The 22,048-nt window shown below is 41.0% G+C and overlaps 1 protein-coding gene across 8 annotated transcripts; it reads left to right on the plus strand.

The window, feature by feature from the left end:
- Positions 1-51: 51 nt before the first annotated feature.
- Positions 52-19,889, plus strand: kctd17 (potassium channel tetramerization domain containing 17). Of its 8 annotated transcripts, none has more exons than XM_085415795.1 (7): positions 52-475; positions 10,656-10,764; positions 11,275-11,366; positions 13,522-13,668; positions 15,244-15,369; positions 15,856-15,988; positions 19,172-19,889. In XM_085415795.1, exons 1-6 carry the CDS (start codon positions 119-121, stop codon positions 15,946-15,948), a joined length of 924 nt encoding a protein of 307 aa, XP_085271921.1. In that variant the 5' UTR covers positions 52-118; the 3' UTR covers positions 15,949-15,988; positions 19,172-19,889. The 8 variants fall into 8 exon arrangements, with proteins under 8 accessions (XP_085271921.1, XP_085271922.1, XP_085271923.1 ...); XM_085415796.1 differs by having other exon boundaries at positions 13,522-13,620; XM_085415797.1 differs by having other exon boundaries at positions 13,525-13,620.
- Positions 19,890-22,048: the final 2,159 nt, after the last annotated feature.

Consider the following 22,048-nt stretch of genomic DNA (forward strand, 5'->3'; position numbering starts at 1 on the left):
AGTGGGCACTCTGGGGGCGGAGCATGCTCGGTTGGATAGCTGAGAGAAAAAGCCGAGGCAACAGTCCGGGGTCCACCGCGCTCGTATCTGGTCTGTGTCCAACTGCTTTTTTTCCTAAATGGCAACGACGGCAGAGGACCAGCGGGAACCGGCGGACGCCGCTGCACTGTCGACACACCACGGCTGCCACCACCACAACAGCAACAACAATAACAACAACAATAATAACAACAAAGACAGCGAGGCGGGAGAGAGCGCGACCTCTGCCACCGCCAGCTCGACAGAATCCGGCGGGACGGCGTCGCAGAGCATCAGTAACGGCTCGGTTATCAACCCTAACGGGGGGAACAACGGGAAGTGGGTTCGCCTCAACGTTGGCGGCACGGTGTTCCTCACGACGCGGCAGACGCTCCTCAAGGAGCAAACTTCGTTCCTGTACCGGCTGTGCCAGCAGCAGGACCTGCATTCGGACACGGTAAGCCCCGCCAGGACGCTTTAACCCCCGCTGAACGGTGCTTCGCTCCGGGCGAAACATAACTATTATTTTGTCACAGCAGCGGGTGAGCTGGGACTGCACCTCCTCCACTTATTTTCTTTGTGATGGTTTCAACGTCCTGTGAGCATTTAAGTTTGATAGTTACTTTGTCTCAGACGCTATTATTCTGGGTACTGGCAAGTGACATTGTGCCATATATCAGATTTCTATGAAAACGAATGTGGTGACAGTACATTACAATAGACGTTGCACACCATTCGTGTTGTGGCACGCAATTGTATTTGTTAAGAACAGAGACACTGGTGCGGTTTTTGATCTCTTGATAACACTCCTGCTATCTGCAGCGGCTTTAAGTTAACAACAGCTTAGATCGTTGAGGCATCTGTTAACACACGATTGGTTCGATTTATCTTAACAGGCTTACTGCTTTGGTCTAAAATGGCGATTATTTTCTATAAAATGCGTGTGCATCTGTTTCCATAAAGTACGGAATTGTATCCCATGATATCACTCCAACATGAGTACTGATTTCCCTAAAACTTGCATCTGTCCTCTCCCGGAAATCCACTCCTGCAGCTCCAAATAGGCATGGAGCAGCCCACTAACCAGGAGATATACGTGCAGTCTGAAGCACTTCCACTCTCCTGCTTTTCTTCATGTGAATGTTGCTTGGGTCAGATGGATGAACACGTGCCTCCTCTTCTGCAGGGAGCCACACAGTTGGTAGCTGTACAGCTGGCATCTTATGGGGAGGGTAAGAGAGAGTCTGGCTGTCACATGTAGACTGAAAGGACTTGAAAGACTCATGAATGATGCAGATTTCTATTATGCTGCATGGACTTTGATATGCATGAGTATGACAAAGGGTGGGGGGGGGGGAGGTCCTCCTCGTGAACCACAGCCCACTGTAAACTGATACAATGCTGCAGGCAGGTGAATACCTCCATGTTGCCAAAATTTCAGCTTTTCTGGAGAAAATAGGAGGGGGTGAGGAGTTGTCTGATCAGTGGTGTGTAATTTTATACTACAGTACATTAGGTAGCACAGCAGAGAGCTGGCAGGAAATGAAGCAGGTGGTAACGATTAATAAAAGACCTTGACTGAACACAAACCTGTGATGATACAATTACATGGTGAATGTGTTAAACTCATGGGCCAGCAGAGCACTCCAGAGATATTAATTAGTTATTCAAATTAGCAATTTAAAAGTAGGGTTGCAAATATTCAGTTAATCGGCTGACAGATGGATAAGCGTTTGTTTGGTTTTTCTTGTCACCACATCGCCATAGACTATAGGAAACTGCATAGGTTCTTTCTCACTTTTTAAATGATTTGATGTTTAATTGTGTAGGTCAATCTGTAAATCAATAATTTGTTGTAGCACTCCTTGAAATTTTATTTATTTTGTGAACCAATACATACAATTTCAGACAAATTACAACAATCCTGGGGCTAAAAATATATATTTTAATATATTCTTAGATTAGTCATTAAGGGTCATTGCTGACTTTGTGCTTAGTTTTGATTCATCAAAAAAACCCTCCTTGCGGCTCTTTTGGGTGATAGCAGATTGCTACAATTGCTGATAGTTTTTATGGAAGTTGCTGATTTGTCTGCAGACCCTCGCTAATTAACCACTGAGTAGCTGCTGTGAGCAACCATTCATCAACCAGCTGGGGAATTTTCGCTCAGTAACCTAGTATACCAGACCGTAACCGGGGATCGCCAACTGGTATCGAATCAGAATCAGAATCACAATACTTTATTGATCGCTGGGGGAAATTATTTAAGCCTATGTGACTGGGGCCTAACCGGTTTTAACCCCCCTTGCAGCTGTGGGGCACCTGCAAGCCATTATGCAATCTGCCTTCTGCCCAGCTTCTCCTTTCATGCCCTATCAGACTAAATGTGTATTTAGCGGGGTTTTGCCAGCTCTGTGCTGAGGTCTTGCTGCTCTTCTTGCCTCCAGCTTTCCATGTATGCACATGGCGGAAGGGCAGAGCCATGCTATCAAATACAAATTACTGCAGCTGGAAGTGGCGATCTCCTTTTGATTATAGTGGTCCCGACTGAATTGACTTTTTAGTCAGGAACAGCAGTGGACCAAAATAGAAAGAAATTCACCCTTCTAAAAGTACATGTCATGTTTCAGTTGAGAACATTGTGCACCTGCCAGTCAATTCCTGACCTTTAGAAAGGTTTATTTTAAGATTTTTTTTTCCTCTTTTCTTTTTTTGTGACTGTTACAGGAAAAACAGGAAATGCGGGAGAGCAGGGGAATTTTAGGCTGGTGTTTGAATCTTTAGTGGCTGCTCATAGTGTACGACTACATGTGGTATTCACCCCAGTCCCAAACTGTGACACAAATACTAAACCAGCGGGGAAAACTGCATCAAGTCATGCTTAGGATTAGAATCGAGCCTCCCTTTAAGATCAAGATGTGGCTTGATGATTTGCCACATCGCTTATGCTGTTATTATTATTACATGTGCAGTCACTGAAGCAGGTTACAAACTGAATATGCGACAGATCCAGAAATAACAATCGCAGAGGATTGAGTGGGATTGTGGTGCGCAGCAGTGATGACTGTTCCCCTGCTGCACCTCTGGGTGCTATGGAAAGAATATTCCTGTGTGACCTTCAGCTGTGACCTGACAGGAGGTTTCTCTGCGCTGCCTGATGACACACATGTAATCTCTCTTTCTGTGTCTCACAAATATTCAGACGCACACCAACACTCTCCTTCCTCCTCATTATTTTCTACCTCCCTGTATTATTTTCTTGTCCTCTCTGCATTCTCGCTCTTGGTAGTTGACTCACTTTGTTTTACATTCATGCTTTTTTTTTTTTTTTTTTTTTTTTGCTCGTGCCCTTTAATTTATGCATTGTATCACAAACTCTTGAATCTCAAACCACGGAGAAGAATACTTAAGTAAACTTCTTTTTCTTCTGATTACTACCCATTTGCTAGCAGCTCAAAAACAGGAACTGAGCTGTCAGTGAGACTCTGAATCCTCAACTGGGAGTTGGGAGCAAGAGGAGCGCGGTGGCGTAATGATCTGAGTCATTGTTTAATGTTTATACAGCAAAACATACTGCTCTATAGATGGACTTCACAGAGAGATGTGTTTCGGGGTATTATAAAGGCTTTGCCAGATCCGATAAACGTATCATCTGTTGTCTGTCCTGAGTCCTTGTTTACTTAATCCATTATGTAAGTTAATACTGCAGTGATAACAAGAAATGTTTTTGTTTTATACCCAGGAACTCTTCATTTTCAAAGTCCAGAAAGAAACTGTAATTCCTGGAAGATTAAGGGCTCAACTCTAGTAGCCTAAAAATAAAAAAAGAGTTTGAGTAACCAGTAATTATTTGTGCTATTATTCCCAGAATTAAATGCGGGACAAATTGACGGACCTTGTGAATCAGTAATGCACTGATCTTAACAGCTAACTACATGAAAGAGGGAGCAGATTTGATGCACAGTTGGTCTGAAAATATCTGGCTCAATTTAGCCTCCTCTAAAACAAAATCTGCGTCTTTCTTTTTAAAGGAAGTGTTTAACAGTGAGTGCGCTTTGTTCCTCTCAGCTTGTCAAACTTCTTAAGACGTGAAAGTTGATATTGGAGACCAAACAAACAGACACTGCCTGCTAAAACTAGGTCACATCATCTCATCAGCTGACTGCAAATATCACACTTCTACAGTTTGGAGCAACACAGGCTATCCTTCGAGCGCTGCCTCACCATTTTTTGTGTGTGTGTCAGCATACTTTGTTAACTGGCCAACATCAAGCTGAAACGAGCCACCCCTCGAGTTAGTTACCACACAGAACATTGTAAATCCAAATCAGTTAAAAGCACTTCAGCCTGTGTTTCTTTTGCTCAAGAGAGGAGCTGATTTTTAGGTGCTGGACAATCCTCCCACCCCTCCCTCTCAGACGTTTGCATGTCTGCACTTAGGAGCTCCTGTCTGTCTTTTTTTTTTTTTTTTTTTTAAACCTCCACATAGACGCTTACAATCTGTCTCCGTGCGACTGTTTTAATGAGATTACTGGCACTTAAAATGCTCTACCTCCTCACCCAACCAAACCCAGGGCTCCCCTCCTTTATCCGTGTGGATGATCTCGCACCATCCCAAGCCAATTACACCATGGATGACTGGTTGTGGGCCATAACAACACAGCCAGGTTCTGTGGTTTAGGGATTATTTGCACGTACGCATGAAATTTTTTGTTAAGTTTTTAACTTTAATTGTCCACAAAACCCATCTCATCCCACAGTATCAACACAGCCTCCAAAAATGCTAGAGGCAAGGTTTTTGCTTCAGAGTTGTTTAAACTTGTAAATTTGAAAATGCACAAATTGAAGGCTGAGAACACAGTAAGAGGTTGGTGGGTGTTTTAACCAGATCCCATGGCAGGATTTCACAACTTTCTTTGCTATTCCTGTTTCCTTAAACTTATTTGTATAATTAGATTGATACATATACAGGTAAAATAAGTCAGAGCTATAGGATGGGGCAGTGTTTTACATGCTTACAAATGTGTAGTTGGTGTTTGGGAAAGTTTGCAAAAAAAAAGGCACATGCGACCAAGCTTATTTTATGCCTCCCACACGAAAAGTGTCACTGGCACTTGAGAAGTCAGTAGTTTAGCTAGGCCATCTTTGATCCCACAGACCATAAATTAGGCTGATCCGTAATTAGAAATCACCCTTATTTCTAGAGTTTTATCACAACTCCTGCCCCCATTCATATCAGAATTTCATAGACAGGCTAAAAATGAATGTGTTATCTCTTATTTTCACCAAGACTGAGGATTACTAATAGTATTAATAATACTTAGTAATACTTAATAGTTTCAACTGCACAGATATTATAGCAGCAATACAAGGAGTACAGTGTAGAAAAAGAAACTGGACTTGCTGTGAGACTCTGTATGCTAGCATATACTGAGATGCACTGATAGCCTGGCATACCTGAAAAATGCATTAGGTCACAACTTTTTGGAAAAATAAACCTTTCAGTATTTTTAACACTGAGATACAGGTAGGAGTAGGGATGGGTATCGTTTAGATTTTATCCGATACCGGTGCCAACCCGGTACTTTTGAAATGGTGCCGGTGCTTAAATGGTGCTGAACCAATGCTTAAAGAATGGAGAACACAAACTTTGTCCAAAAACCTCTCATGTTTAGCTGGGGTTTTTTGTAAAAAGATAACAATGCTAGCCTTTTCTGCAGCTATAGAGCTTATATGGTATCACTCTATCAAACAAGAAGACAGCCGCATGTAACTACGACCGTGTTTGCTAGTTCACCTTACGTGCATTATTTTAATAACGTGTTTAGCCTGTGGCGATCGTGGCTCAAGAGTTGGGAGTTCGCCTTGCAATCGGAAGGTTGCCGGTTCAAGCCCCGGCTTGGACAGTCTCGGTCGTTGTGTCCTTGGGCAAGACACTTCACCCGTTGCCTACTGGTGGTGGTCAGAGGGCCCGGTGGCGCCAGTGTCCGGCAGCCTCGCCTCTGTCAGTGCGCCCCAGGGTGGCTGTGGCTACAATGTAGCTTGCCGTCACCAGTGTGTGAATGGGTGGATGACTGGATATGTAAAGCGCTTTGAGGTCCTTAGGGACTAGAAAAGCGCTATACAAATACAGTAGGGCTGATCGATATATCGCATTTGCGATAATATTGCGACATGATCAAGTGCAATTTTCTAACCGCAAAGGCTGCGATTATACTCTGGACATGTCCAAATTCATGGGCTGCATCCTCCTGAGGCCGCATTTGTAGACCGATTACGTCACAGCGACGCGCCGAAGGCTGTCCAAATTACTACCATATCCCAGAATTCATAGCGCGGCCCAGCCAAACTCCAGTTTCCAGCAATGGCGGCCGCTACTAAGTTTTAAAATTACTCATACTAATCTTTCTGGGTCACAAAATAAACTTTTAACATATTTTCAGGCGAGAAAGTAGTTGTGTAAACATCAAATATCTGCTCGGTTTATCAAGATATCCCATATTTGCAAAAGTGCTTCGACGTTTTCAGAGGCGTCTGCTACCCACCAGCTCGACAGCTAGCCGGGAGCTCGAGGGTTACTGATGCGGCCGAGAACGGCACAACTCCCGGCACATCATTTTCAGATCACCACGGAGTTTCGCTGCTCGGGTTAAACGTAATATATAAGTCACTTAGACAACCTAAAAATGTTATTGTTGGGCTTTTTTCAGTGTTTTGTTTGTTCGTGAGTAAATCGGTTTGGCTGAGATTAAAGTTATTAGATTAGATAAAATAAAACTTTATTAATCCCCCGGGTGGGTTCCTCCTTGGTTTTCACACAGCTGACTAAACGTCAAACAGAAAACTTATTAAACAGAAGTATGAGACAGTCGAGAATTTACACCAGTGTCTGGTTATATTTTAGATAGCAAGAAGCAGACGGCCGAGTTTATTAAACTCCACCGAGACAGCGGTGACGCTAATCAGAACTAGACCGTCCAATTTCACGCCTTTAAACTTTAAAGGCGTGTTTGTGTGTGTGTTTATACAATTGCTATTATGTTTGCACTTTATGTGTAATGTTACTGACTGCAGAGATCAGTAAGATGTGTGTATTTTTTATTTATTAGTTTTATTTATTTAATATTATTTTTTAATTGAATGACTGTCTAGTAGTTCACAGATGTCGAAAAACTGAGTGTGGTAAAGCCACTGATTTTTTTTAATGTATATTTCTGCAATCTGCACATTGTACTGACTTTCATTTTAATGTTTACACCAGGGTTCCTTGTCAGCACTTTATGCTCAGATGTTTGTAAGCTAAAAATAAACTATTGTGTATGTTCAAATATACTGTTGTGATTGAAGAAGTTAAATAAAAATGTCAGTCATCAATTCATGCATCACCTCATGTCATCATAAGAGGTCTGTCTTCCAGGAAAGAACAGTTTAAAATTAATGTAATATAGTATTGGCCATACTATATGATGTATTGCTTGTCTTTGTTTAATAATACAGAAGACAAATACCTTAAAAAATAATCGCATCGCAATCGCAATATTGGGGCAAGAAATCGCAATTAGATTATTTTCCATAATCGTTCAGCCCTAAAATACAGGCCATTTACCATTTACTCAACGTAAATTACACACGAACAACATTAAGCTACTTACGCAGAGAAGAACGGCTGCTGCCATCATCATCCGTCATCATTTCTGCTACACTGGCAGGGCTAGGGGCCAGGACTCTCCTCTTCGGGCTCTTGGGGGATGTTGCTAACTCCGGGTCCGATAACAGGCACCACACCCGCAGTATGTGCTCGGTCTTGCAGCAAGCTGTCAAATACGGTGTATTTCTTGGCTTTAAAAAAACACTATGCGTCGCCAGGTGTTTCATCAGATTCGAGGTGTTACCTCCTTTGCACAGTATCACCTTAAAGCACTTGTTGCAGGCTGCTGAGTTTGCATCTTTTGATGTGAAGTACAGCCAGACTTTTGACCGCTTCGCATTTGGGCGTTTTTAATCTGTAACTCTAAAAGAATGTACGTACCTACTGTTTATGTCAGAACCAATACCGGTACCCATCCCTAGTTAGGAGGTAATTGTTGTGCGCATGTTTTAAAAGGTGAATGGGGTTTTGTTAGATTATAGGCGATGGGCTACTGGACGTCCTTACCGCTACAGGGAAGTGTTATAGAGTCGCATCCTATTTCCCTGAACAAATGTTGTGTAAACCATTAACTCATCAACTAATGAGTACCTAAATGTCATAACTGTTGATTCCCTCCCTTTGAGTCTGTTGGACTTCCCACAATAATGAAACTGAGAAAGTGACCTCTCATAAAAAAGGCCATTTTTAAAATTTTGTTATTTCTGTACTTTATTCATACTCATTTTAGCTCAGTGTGAGAGTCCCTGCTATTGTTTCTGCTGTGATCCTCTGCTTACTGTTTCATTGTGTGTAACATGGTGAAACTAATACACACAGAGTGGAGCAGAACATGAGGTGAAGTAAAGAGAAACTCATTCTAGTTTTTCATAATGCGTTATGCAACTGTAATAAACAATTGCTATAAACGCTTAAGACATAAGGATCAAATGTCTGAAAGCTAAACTAAAATGCCTGTTTTGCTCCGCCAATGAAAAATAGCGCACCCAGGCAATTCAGTGTAATTTACATTAGCATGGACTGATAGTCATGACTGGATTTATTTTGCTTGTTTGGTTCTTATGTACACAACGTTTTTGGTTGTAAATGAAGTGCAAAGGGAAATGTGCTAATTTGGTTTTCTCTGAGGTGCTGGTGCTTTAGTTTGGCATCCAGTCAGTAGATAGAGAGAGATCACCTGTATAGTAAGAGTAATAATACTAAAAATCAACCAATAGCAGATGGAGAAAGACAGCAAGACTCAAGTGATGGCTGTGACACAATTCAGAAAGCTTTCCCCTCGTGTTGTTATGGCCACACTGTCAAGTCAAGTCACGTCGATGAGGCGTCAGTTTGTCCTCCACTGCAGCCCTGCTCATTTAGGATGTCGAGTGTGTCTGTATGTACCTATGTTTATGCCCGGAGCTGCAGTCTCAGCTTTTTCACGCTCTAATCACTGTTTTTCAGTACAAACGCATACTCTCCTAACATGCACTCAGTTTATACACGGTGCCTCTTGGTCTTCAACTCTGATCTCTGCTTTCTTGCTCACATACACAAATGTGTAAAACCCATATGTCTTATTCATCCATGTCTGTGACAGTGTCCACCTGTTTCTTTGAACCTTCTTTAATACAAAGAAATTTCCTTTACCTCCTATTTCCAAACCAGGGTATTTTTCTTGTTTGTTTGTTTTTCTCATAGCATTTTTTTTTTTTAAATCTTTTGTCCTCTACTGATCTTTTGTTGTCCTCCTACCCCCCCTGTTTTTCATCTAATCCATCCCCACCTCCTTCCATCCTACAGAGTGCTCTGAGGAGTACACTGGTGTTTACACTCCTCACTCTCCGTTTTCAGCAAATGCTACTATAACAGAGCTAGAGCTTAACCAGCAGTGCTGCTGTTTCTGAGGGTTTTTTGTTTGTAGTAGTAGCAGAAGCAACAATATTGCTGACCATATAACTTACTCTTATAGTGGGCTGTGTTGTGCATGTGCATGCAGAACACGCAAATAAAAGTGCTAACATCCATCTGCACAAGATGCTGCTACAGGCCAAGATTGTTACTGCTTGAGCAGGCAGTCAGAAAAAGAATCAGTCATGTGACTGGAGCATGTTCTCATTATCTAGCTGGATATCTTCCTGCTCATTGACTTACTGCATTAACTGTCCTTTCAGTCTATATATGGAGACGCAGAATAGCTCTGTATATAGCACCAGCCAAATGCTGGTATATGGTTAAATCTGTAGAAAAGCTAACTCTGATGTACTCTCTCTTATCAAGAGATAATGGTTTGTTTTTTGGGCTGAGGAATTCGGCATTTGAAAATCATATAATTTCCAACAAGTCCCGCCCCTTTTCCCCTTAATTTATATGCCTTTGCCTGTATCTCCTATTGGCATGTTTTTGAACTCCTCCAGCAGTGGCTCTTTTATGAACTCGACTCTAAAGGGCGATGTGCTTCAAGCATTCATTATGGAGAAGAGCACAGGCAGGATGAGCGTATATGTGTAGGGATAGGAGTCATGACATAACAACCAGGCAAGCTTGTCACATGTAGCCTGGAGATGCAAGTGAAGTAGGCTGTTGACACACATGAGCACACAGTTTACGCTGACTTTCAGTAACCAGTAGGGTTTTTTTTGTTTTGTTTTGTTCCCATGTAAAAACAGCTGTTGTTACCAGAGTAAATCTGAGTTCAGTCCACACAGTGTGGAGCGCACAGTGGAACAGACACGCACACACGAAGTGAAACCAAGAGAAGAGGTGAATAAAGAAAGTAGCACAAGCGTGAACAGTAGTAAAACACAAGCAACAAACAAGAGTGACTGCAGACAGTTCTTGAGCAACATGTCACCATCTACATTGCTTCAGATAGAATCACATGCACAAATGCAAAATAAAAACTCCACACTTCATAACATGAGGAAATGTGTTATGAAGGCTGTAAAAATGCAGTAATGATATAATGGACTGTCCTCTGTCTGTCTCTGACTCTTTTCTGTAACAGGATGAGACTGGAGCTTATGTAATTGATAGGGATCCTACCTACTTTGGCCCCATCCTCAACTACTTGCGGCATGGCAAACTGGTCTACAACAAGGAGCTCGCTGAAGAAGGTCTGCATGATTGTCTTATTTGCTTGCCAGTAGAAATAAGAATAATACTAGCACGTTTGTTGCAGTATGATGCAATCTTTCCCTGATGCCTTTCTTTTGCTTTTGTGTTTTTAATTGAATTTGTGCACTTTATATGAAGATTTGGTATGTCTGAAGAATGTATAAGTCTTCTACTGAGGTAGCTAAAATCAGTTAATGAATAATTAAGAAACGGTTGACAGTAATGGTTAACAGATGGCCAGGACTAATAATCAATAGTAGAGTGATGTGGTTAAATATATGTTCTATAAAGGACAAAAGTAGAATTAAAAATTGTTAGCTTAAAGGAGTATACAGTGGTTGAAATATGAATGATGTTTAGCTGAATATTAAACAATAATATTTAAAGAATATTCTGTTTACTTGGACTGGTTTGCAACATGATTAGGGTGCAGCTGAGGTCATCTGGCGTGGAAATGTTGCACTACAGTGTCACACAGCAGCTGAGTTGAGTGTTTCTTCTGTGACCAGGTGTCCTGGAGGAGGCCGAATTTTACAACATCACCCCGCTCATCAAACTGATTAAAGAGAGGATCGTAGAGAGAGACTCCAAAGCCACACAGGTAAACGCACAACCTGTCAACAGTGAATCACTGAGCTTCCAACTATAAAACGCAGTATATCACATTTATGTTGATTGTATTATTACTCTTGAAACATATAATATTTACTGTATTTAGCTGTTCTGACATGTCCTGTGCTAAATATTGCAGTATTGTTTAGAGTCATAGGATATAGACGTTTGAGCGTTTCAGTGCTTCAGCCTTTATTAATGATTTTGTTCCCCCGGGTGCTTCTATAAAGAGGCCGCTGCTGTACATCAGCCTTCTCTCTTCTTTCTTTGCTTTTCTCGGGATGGTTGGACTCACTCTTATATAATCCTTCTGCCCTCTCGAACATACTCCCACTCTCCCCTTATCCTACTGTTCTTTACTGGACTCACTGCTCGTGTTTGCCTAGCAGGGTTAAATATTGTGCAGAAATATGAAAATAGTAGGGCTGAACGATATATCGCATTTGCGATAATATCGCGACATGATCAAGTGCAATTTTCTAACCGCAAAGGCTGCGATTATACTCTGGACATGTCCAAATTCATGGGCTGCATCCTCCTGAGGCCGCATTTGTAGACCGATTACGTCACAGCGACGCGCCGAAGGCTGTCCAAATTACTACCATATCCCAGAATTCATAGCGCGGCCCAGCCAAACTCCAGTTTCCAGCAATGGCGGCCGCTACTAAGTTTTAAAATTACTCATACTAATCTTTCTGGGTCACAAAATAAACTTTTAACATATTTTCAGGCGAGAAAGTAGTTGTGTAAACATCAAATATCTGCTCGGTTTATCAAGATATCCCATATTTGCAAAAGTGCTTCGACGTTTTCAGAGGCGTCTGCTACCCACCAGCTCGACAGCTAGCCGGGAGCTCGAGGGTTACTGATGCGGCCGAGAACGGCACAACTCCCGGCACATCATTTTCAGATCACCGCGGAGTTTCGCTGCTCGGGTTAAACGTAATATATAAGTCACTTAGACAACCTAAAAATGTTATTGTTGGGCTTTTTTCAGTGTTTTGTTTGTTCGTGAGTAAATCGGTTTGGCTGAGATTAAAGTTATTAGATTAGATAAAATAAAACTTTATTAATCCCCCGGGTGGGTTCCTCCTTGGTTTTCACACAGCTGACTAAACGTCAAACAGAAAACTTATTAAACAGAAGTATGAGACAGTCGAGAATTTACACCAGTGTCTGGTTATATTTTAGATAGCAAGAAGCAGACGGCCGAGTTTATTAAACTCCACCGAGACAGCGGTGACGCTAATCAGAACTAGCCTTCTGATTAGCTAATCAGAAGGCTAGACCGTCAGAAGGCTAGACACGCCTTTAAACTTTAAAGGCGTGTTTGTGTGTGTGTGTTTATACAATTGCTATTATGTTTGCACTTTATGTGTAATGTTACTGACTGCAGAGATCAGTAAGATGTGTGTATTTTTTATTTATTAGTTTTATTTATTTAATATTATTTTTTAATTGAATGACTGTCTAGTAGTTCACAGATGTCGAAAAACTGAGTGTGGTAAAGCCACTGATTTTTTTTTTTTTTATGTATATTTCTGCAATCTGCACATTGTACTGACTTTCATTTTAATGTTTACACCAGGGTTCCTTGTCAGCACTTTATGCTCAGATGTTTGTAAGCTAAAAATAAACTATTGTGTATGTTCAAATATACTGTTGTGATTGAAGAAGTTAAATAAAAATGTCAGTCATCAATTCATGCATCACCTCATGTCATCATAACAGAGGTCTGTCTTCCAGGAAAGAACAGTTTAAAATTAATGTAATATAGTATTGGCCATACTATATGATGTATTGCTTGTCTTTGTTTAATAATACAGAAGACAAAGACCTTAAAAAATAATCGCATCGCAATCGCAATATTGGGGCAAAAAATCGCAATTAGATTATTTTCCATAATCGTTCAGCCCTAGAAAATAGTGGTGCTGGCTTTTAAACTGCCCAAATAGGATTTGGTAATCCAGAGCGTTGAATGTTATGCAATATGAAATGACTGCACCTTATTGGAAAATTCATAGAATTCAGTCTAGCAGTGTCAGTATTTACTTCCCTTTTTGTATCTCTGGAAATGGTTGCACCTTCCTTTTCATTCATTTCCTGCATCGTCAACTCTTTCCTCTCTCATCCTTTTATACTAGCAGGTGCCCCCCAAGCATGTCTACCGAGTTTTGCAGTGCCAGGAGGAGGAGCTGACTCAGATGGTCTCCACGATGTCGGACGGCTGGAAGTTTGAGCAGGTCAGCGTGCGCACCTGCAGAAAGCCCCGCACCGGACTGCTCTGGACTGTGGGTTGGACTCACGCTGCTGCTGACCCTTTAACCGTGACCCTTGGTCTAACCCCTCGGTCCTGACCCGAGCCTTGCTGTTTGCATTCCCAATCTGAACTTTCCATTAAATCCTAGATTATGCCCTTAGTCTAGTTCTTGATTTGCTGGCCTAATGTTACAGTGACACTAGAGAAAACGGTGGTTGGAGACAACAGCACATGCAAAATAATTACATCCATGTGCCATCAACTGGCAATCTTGTGGAGTTTGAAATGGTTGCTTGGAAGCTGGGGACCAGGTCTCCAAATACTTCCTTCGAAGTCAACCTTCTATCAGTCTGCTGTGAATTTGTGATTGAATAGGGTGAAGTTGGCAATTATGTATCATCCGTTTGTGATAATATGGCAAATAACTGTGACAAATCAGTGGAAATCATAAATTTGTGTCCAACTCCTGCAAAGCTATTGCTGTGCATACAGAAATCCACAATAAATAGAAATTCATAGTAACTACTTGCATTCAGAGTCTAACCAGAACCACACAGATTAGAAAAGAAATTCAGAAGTTCCTCCATAAATGGAAGCGTAGTTGCTCCAGGACGAGAGTTTAACTGCAGGATGACAGGCACTCAGCAACATCGCATTAATGTAGGAATAACCAAATTACATCAAGTTTAGTTAAGTCCCCGTCTGGCAAATAGACTCATCAGAACTAAGTTGCACTCATCAGTTCAGACCGACAGACTGATTGCGATGTTTTGGCAATCTGTCTGCCTTTTATAAATTACACAGCAGTTATTTGCAGACATCTGAGCGCGATTGCAGTCGGTCCGTGTCGGACCACGACTATTTAAAGACACCTATGGGGACCAGACAACGCTTAGTCCCCACACCTACTTACATTTGGTCGCTGAATTTGATGCAGTCACTGGGCAACCTTTTTTGTCGCCTATTTGAAAGGAGGTTGCCATTTAATTTGTACTCTAGCGTGACTGAGCCATTAAACAGCCCCTTTAATCTAGTGAGTCCGTGTGAGTTAGTCCCAGAACCTGTAATCTTAAAGAAATCGTAAACTTTTATAGTTTTAAAATTATGATACTGATTTTGGAGAACCAGTTCTGTCAAATAAACACGCCTTCTTGTCTGTTGTAATGTCAGTCTGTTATTGGCCACATCTCCAAAGACGACCTGTTAATATGTTTAATACTTCTAGACTTCATGGCGTTAAACTGGCCAGCCTTTACAACACTGTAGGCTAAAAATCGCACACAGACCCTGTGTCCCTCCCCCACTCCTCTGCTTTAGCACTTGGCTCCCCTGCATGCTGCACAGCTATGATTTTCATATATTTTTCAGCAGAGCTGACCCGCAGTTGTTTTGCTGTTTCCACAAGTACACAGCGCTTGAATCTACTGCTGCGTCCTCCCCCGTCCCCCAGCCATGCATGAGCAAAAGCAACCTTCCTTAGCTGTAGTATGGGATCTCCACTTTCTGTCTCCTGTGCTGGAAGTCCCCATGATACTCACTGTGTGTCTTTGTCTCTGTCCCTCTCTGCTCTGTATTTCTCTCTGCATCTGCGTCTCTTTCTTTCTAGATGGTGAACATCGGCTCGTCGTACAGCTATGGAACAGAGGATCAGGCTGAATTCCTGTGCGTCGTATCAAAGGAGCTCCACACGGCCGGATCTGGGCTGGGAACAGAGCAGAGTCACAAAACCAAGGTGAGTCTCGATATTTTGCATGAACACACAAGTATATTTCAAAATACACTATGGGGAGAAGCTGCTAAGCTGTGTGTTAGCTGTGTTCGTATGTGTGTATTTCTGCTTTGTTGCGCGATGTGTGAAAGAGTAGAGGTCTCTCAGCTCATTAAAGGTGATATGAGTGTGCTTTGATCCTGCGCCTCTCCACTCAAAGCTCCAAATGTCACTTCCCTCAAAATGTCATTCACAAACACATTCACTCCATCATTCACACAGCTCTGCCTTTCATTCCTGCAGTTCTCAATCATTACTGTATTGGTTCTTCCTCCTTCATGTGGATATATTAATATATATCTGTGTCTGTTTTTTACCTCTCAGCCTCTCACTGTCCACTCACTGACACTCATCCGTGTGCTCATTTTTGTCATTTTTCTGTCGCGTTTTTTTTTTTTTTTTTCTTTTCCCCTTTTGTATTTTCTCCTCCTTCCTTCATGCTGAATGAAGCCCACAGAGATGCAGGAGGAGGAAGCGGCGAAGGAGGAGGAGGAGGAAGAGGGGGGGAGAGATACCACACCAAATGAGTGGCTTAGAGAATGAGGGAGTCATGTTTCTTTGTTCCAAAGAGATGCCTGACTGGGTGAGGAACTGTGCAAAAGATGTGCTAGTGGGTAGATGTAGTGGATTTTAGTGTGTGTGTGTCTATATGTCTGTGATGTCTGTGAGAAATATAGAAGAGGTTTCATGGCACAGCATTGAGTATGGCCTTACAGTTGCCTTTCTGTTTCAGTCTGAAGCTCTTTCTTCATTGAGTCAGTCCCATGTTAAAATGACCAAATGTAGTTGTGCATTTGGTTAAAGTAGAGCTGGGCGATAGAACGATAACGATATGTATCGCGATATAACCTTTTCTCGATAGAAAAATTAAACTATCGCGATAGACCTCGCCGCTCTTGTCCTCTTAAAAAAACAAAAAAAAAAAAACAAAAACAAAAAAAAAACAGCCAATCCAAATTACGTAGCGCAGAGCCGAACCAATCACAGCCGCAGCGTCACGTACAGCACAAGTGCCAAGCCGCACATGTGTATTTGTTTGGGAAGCAGCCAGCCACCGTACCGCCGGGTAATGGAGGAAATGAGTGTGCCGACTAGAAAAATCAACCGAGCGTGACCGAAGGTTACCGAAGAGAAAACAGATGATGGTTCCAATGCCGGAGAGATTGTCGAACGGAAGAGCCACAGAAGTTCCGTAGTGTGAAGGTATTTCGGCTATTTCAAGTCTGACAAAAAACAGAGTAGCGTGCACTGTAAATTGTGCCGAAAGCAAGTCTGGAAATACAATAAACTGGTGCATGCGCTACGTCCACACGTACCCGGGTATTTTTGAAAACGCAGATTTTTCTATGCGTTTGCACCTTTCGTCCACACGTAAACGGCGTTTTTGGTCACTAAAAACGAAGATTTTTGAAAACTCCGTTTTTGCATTTATGTGTGGACTAGAAAAACGGAGAAAACGCAGCGTCAAATGTGTGCGCATTTTTTGACGTCACACTGTGCGCCACGTTATTGTTTCGGTGAAATGAATTTCTACAATACTGTTACTGTTAATTCTACTCTCTGCAGTGTTTAAATGCTTACATATACACACAGTTACTGTCCGTCCACACATACGACTCGGTTCTGCTTCTATGCCCCAGCTTTGTTTACTTTTCCCACCGATGCTTCTAGACTTCTGATTGGCCAACATTTCTGCACGGTTAGGAATGTAGCGCCACCTGCTGCTTTGGCATGTTCATAGCAGCGTTTTCCTTCATTTCTCCCTTTATGTGTGGACGGGATTATTTTTTTAAAACGAAAACGGAAAATCTTCGTTTTCAAAAACACCCGTGTACGTGTGGACGTAGCCTCAGTCTCTGACTGGAAGCGCTGATTCATCATTCGGCTTTTGTCAGACTAAAGTAACTGTTAAAACTGTTTGAAAAGCTAAGCTATACAACAAGGAGAGATTGAGAATTTCCTTTTAGTTCTCAGTTTATTTGATATTGACAAAAGTTAGTCAGTTTTGTCTGTTCTTCTGTAAAACAAACTAAGATTTATTTTTAGAATTAATATTTTGTTTCTAAGTGGAATTGACAATTTAGTCTGTTTCGTTTGTTCTATTTTGAAACTTAAACGCTTTAGCGGCTGCCTTTTGTGTAGTTTGCAATATTTGCCTTTATTTATCTGAAAAAGTCTCATGTTCCTTAAGTACATCTACCCTGTTGAACTTATTATGGGAAATAAATATTTAAATCAAAACAAGCTGCTGATTATTTCACATTTTACTTGTGAGCAACGGCACATTTAAATCTTACAAATATAGTTATTTGGCTTATATCGTGATAGATATCGTTATCGCCTGAAATGAAAAAAACATATCGTGATATGAAAAAATCTTATATCGCCCAGCTCTAGGTCAAAGTGAATGTTGCATTTAGATTACTGGTTGAAAACTGTAAGGTTGCAATGATTGTAACACATTAAAAAACATGGGCAAAATATAACACATGCATAATCGCTAATCATGATTTGGACCATAAACAACAAAAATAAACTCTTACTTTGACTAGGATGGAGGCCTTGTGCTCATAACCAACATGAGCACAGGACCAGTTAACTTGTATTATATTTTTAGGATAATTATAAGTTATTTACACCATTGCACAATTGCTATTGGTCCTATATTTACAGATATGCTTGTTATACCAGCATGCAAAATGTGCTCTTAAAGTAACATGCCAGTAGTGTCCCTGCAGCTAACGACAAGAACGAAGCGATTTCCTCTTTATCTGCAAGTTTACCCCTTAACTGTAAAAAGGCTGATGGGGTGAACACGATAACTTAGACTTTTCGAATGAATACTAGTAAATATGTCAGAGGAGTTCAAATCGCAGTGAGGTCAGGGTCAGAGGTCAAGTTTTTTTGAAAATCTTGTGAACACGATAACTCGCGAAGGTAGTCCCCTGGGATTTGGTGTAGCACTGTGTCAGTATTTTTTTTAATTCATGCACTGATGTTTTGTGTATAACATTTAAAGTAACCAGTATTATTATAATAATAATAATAGTTATTGTTATTGTTATTTATTAGTTTGTGTTAGCACTCGATCACCAATCACAGTGGTTAGCTGGTAATTTGACACAAATATGACCAGTTCTTGTTCAGAGGAAAAAAAACAGCTGTGATCAAGATACCAAGACCATCTTTTATATGTAGTTATTTGTCACTGTGATTAAATGGAAAACAGATTTCGATAAAATGCATGTGTGTGAGAGAATGTGATGAATTTTGCTAATTGGCGCTTGGTTGGAAATGTCACTTTCCCCACACAGCCTCACATGTATCGATTGAGAGCTGCGTCTCTATGGGCTCTCATTATCAATGCTGTGACATGGAATATCTCTGACCTTTCAGTGCAGCAATAGTCTTCAGATGTCCTTCCCAGTCTGTTCACATACATATACAGTGTCAGTGTAAAGTCACACACATGTGTAATTAACATTTGCACAATGCACAATTTAAAATTCAGTAAATATCAAAGCAGAAAACACACACTCGTATGTAGTAAGTAGCGAAGATGGCTGTGTTTGTTTTGTTGTTTCCAGTCATTATGCGTGATAGTTAAGTCACTTATTCTCAGTTGCTCAACATATTCATCATCATTGCCATCATTGCAGCCAAAACCATAGCTTAGATTGTTTGCAGTGACTGTAGATTTTATGTCTGCACTTTTCCAATCTCTAATGTCTGTTTTTGTTTTGTCGTTTTGTCTTTCATTTTGCAGCTTTTTCAAATCCACGGGTCCCGGATGTAGAAATCACGAGAATTTATTTTTCCTATGCTTGTCATGTTCTGTACATGGCATTTGTGTGTTTTTGTCCGTGGACAGTCATCGCAATACGTAGCATTGTTGCCACTTCATTGACAAAATGCTGGTTAGTTTTAGCAAACATCCAAAAATGTCTAATATCACTGTTAACGCAATGGAGCAATACCATCTTAAAAAAAGAAAAAAGTGAAATCACCTTAATTTACAGACATGCTCATGTGTTGTGTCTGTGCAGATGTTATATTGCCAAGGGCAGTAGTGCAGCTTAGTAAATCATGACCAAAGAGCCATATTAGATCTGGCTGAACCAAGGTGCTGATTCTTAATATGACAGGAGAGAATTGGCCTCGTCTTGGTTAACCTGGGAGGAGCTGTCCCATCTGTGCTGCACAGGATTTGCATCATTTTATTTCCCAATGAAGCAGCTATCCCGGTGATTTATGCAATTGTTGCCCAGTCTTTGACCATCGACTCTGCTGAAGTCCTGACAGTATTTCATAGTTTGGTACGAGGTTTTCTCATGACAAAAAAAATCACCTTGGTTGTGAAGAAAACCTGCCAGCAGCTGCTGGACCACACAGAGCAAAAGTGTGTTAAATCACCCATATCAGCCTTATTTAAAGATGACTTCAAGCGTACTCAAGTAATTAAATCTTCACGAGCTCAACTCAAAGTCCACTAATTTGTTGCTCTCAGTCATTCAGGAGGGTGTGTGTTTGTGTGTTAGCATAGCCACTTCTTGGTTTGGACTGTGTAACTGAAGTAGGTCAAAAATGTGCTTGTGGGGACAATTTTACACTTTCTGGACATTACAAAGGTGCACACGCTGCACTGGTGAAAACACAAACTGCTCTACATTGTTGCCCAAAGACACACACACATGGGCGCGTATATACATATATCCCTTGTTTGTGCTGATGCATACCTGCATCACCTTGCACCACCTTGCACAACAGCAGTGTTGCTTCGGTCTGTTGCCATGGCTGGGATCCAGTTCCTGCTTTGGCCTCAACAGACTTGGAGACGTTGGTGTAGTCAGGAAAGGCTTAAAAAGCAGGCATGGAGGAGGAAGGGGGCAAGGATGAGTCTGGTGTACCACAGCTTTGTAATATTAGTGATCATATCCTGTTTTTAGTTCCAATAAAGGCCCCACAGCAAGCAGATCTGCTGCAGTGCAGGTGTATGACTGAAAATAAAATGTCAAAGAAAGCCACGTGACTTTTAACAACCTCTGCTGTGAACATGCAAGAACCACACCACAGATCACATTTGGACTCATGCACGAGACTGTGGCCAATTTCCTTATAGCTCTAGGCATCACTCTGCAAATACACCACTCACATTTGGTGTTTATTAAATTTCAGGAGGTGCACTTAGTGAATGTTAGGGTGAAACCAAAAGGGTTATACATTAGTTATAAAACAGCAGGTTTTTAAAGCATGTAGATAAGAATTTAGAGTAGGTCTGCTATAGTCCAACATCACGCTGTAGCTTATAAGAAAACACTTACTTGAACAGATGCTAACATTAAAATGCAACTCAGCACTTCTTGGATGCATAAATAAGTACATTTGTGGAGTAAGTGATGTAAGTTATTGGTCTGTTTTCAGCCTCAAATTAAGATTTGGTGCGCTTCTCAGATTGAACGCAAGCCCAGAGGGATTATTTCTGCCTCTGAGACTACAGCAGCCGTGTTAAGCATCGTCTGCCTGCAGCTTTAGTCTCACCTCCTGCTGTTTAGCTCCTACAGCACACCTACTGACCAGCAACACACAGCCAACAAGTGTGCAGGGGTCACAAATTTGAGACAATCGAGAAATAAGATCGTGGTCGGCAACCTTTTTTTTTTTTTTTTTTTTTTTTTTTTTTTTTCCCTTCCCCTCTATCTCCTAACATTTTGATAATAAAATCAATTTAACATAAAAAAAAATAAATGGGATGTAAATACAATATTCCATGTTTGTTTTCCATTTATAGCACTGATCAGAAAACATATCCTCAACCTGTGGGATCCTCCCGATCCCTAATTAGGAGGATTAGCAGAACACGGTAAATGTTAAATGTGTAGTTAACCTGCAGTTACTGCGTACGATACTCATAACAGTGATATTGACAGAACAGAGAAGACCAAAAGATTTCATTTCTTCGGCTTTTTTTTTTTTTTTTTCCTCTTCTGTTTGTGGCTTTTAATTCATTCAGTGCCTTGAGTTCAAGCAGCAAAACAGACATGTCAGCATGATCGTAGCTGTTATTCCATGCGTTTTTAAGTGGCTGCTTTTAATATTTTACAGTAGATGGTTTACAATCTCACTTTTTGTTTTTACTTTGTCTTCTCGTGCATTTACTGAGGTGTTCCTGTAGAGATAAAGAGTAAGTGTGCACACCAAACAGCTGCATGCATGAGGTGAAGCTGGTTTAAGATGTTTTGTATAAAAAGCACCACCTTTTTTTAATTGTTTTGTAAGTTTTGATGTCTAATTTATTCTTAGACTTTCTTTTTGAATATTACATTGTAAGAATTTGGCCGTTTGTTTTTAGATGCGTGTGGGGGGGTACTTTTGCTCGTTTCTACTTGAAGAATAGTGTTTCTGTTTCACTGTCCTGACGATCTCAAACAGCACATACTGTATAATCAGCAGGTTTACTGATTCCAAGTTTTTCGTCTTGGCTCACTTAAATGTATAAACCTCCATTTGCATGTCCTGTTACAGTACCCTGTTTGTTTTTTGCTTGATCCCTCACTTCATTTTTGCTGTACAATTAGTACTTAATGTGTAAACACAGCAGAGCTCTTTCATTAGCCTGTGCAAAAAAACCAAACATCTGTCATCG

This window comes from Rhamphochromis longiceps, linkage group LG8 (genome assembly GCF_057381845.1).
Source record: "Rhamphochromis longiceps isolate RC_006_pf linkage group LG8, R_longiceps_female_GT1.1, whole genome shotgun sequence".
NCBI lineage: Eukaryota > Metazoa > Chordata > Actinopteri > Cichliformes > Cichlidae > Rhamphochromis > Rhamphochromis longiceps.

What these genes read in the sequence shown, in the direction of transcription:
- kctd17 (XM_085415790.1), top strand. Translation starts at nt 119, where the DNA reads ATGGCAACGACGGCAGAGGACCAGCGGGAACCGGCGGACGCCGCTGCA. An exon ending in AGGACCTGCATTCGGACACG is followed by an intron (nt 476 to 10,655) that starts GTAAGCCCCGCC and finishes TTTCTGTAACAG; the next exon opens with GATGAGACTGGAGCTTATGT. An exon ending in CAAGGAGCTCGCTGAAGAAG is followed by an intron (nt 10,765 to 11,274) that starts GTCTGCATGATT and finishes TTCTGTGACCAG; the next exon opens with GTGTCCTGGAGGAGGCCGAA.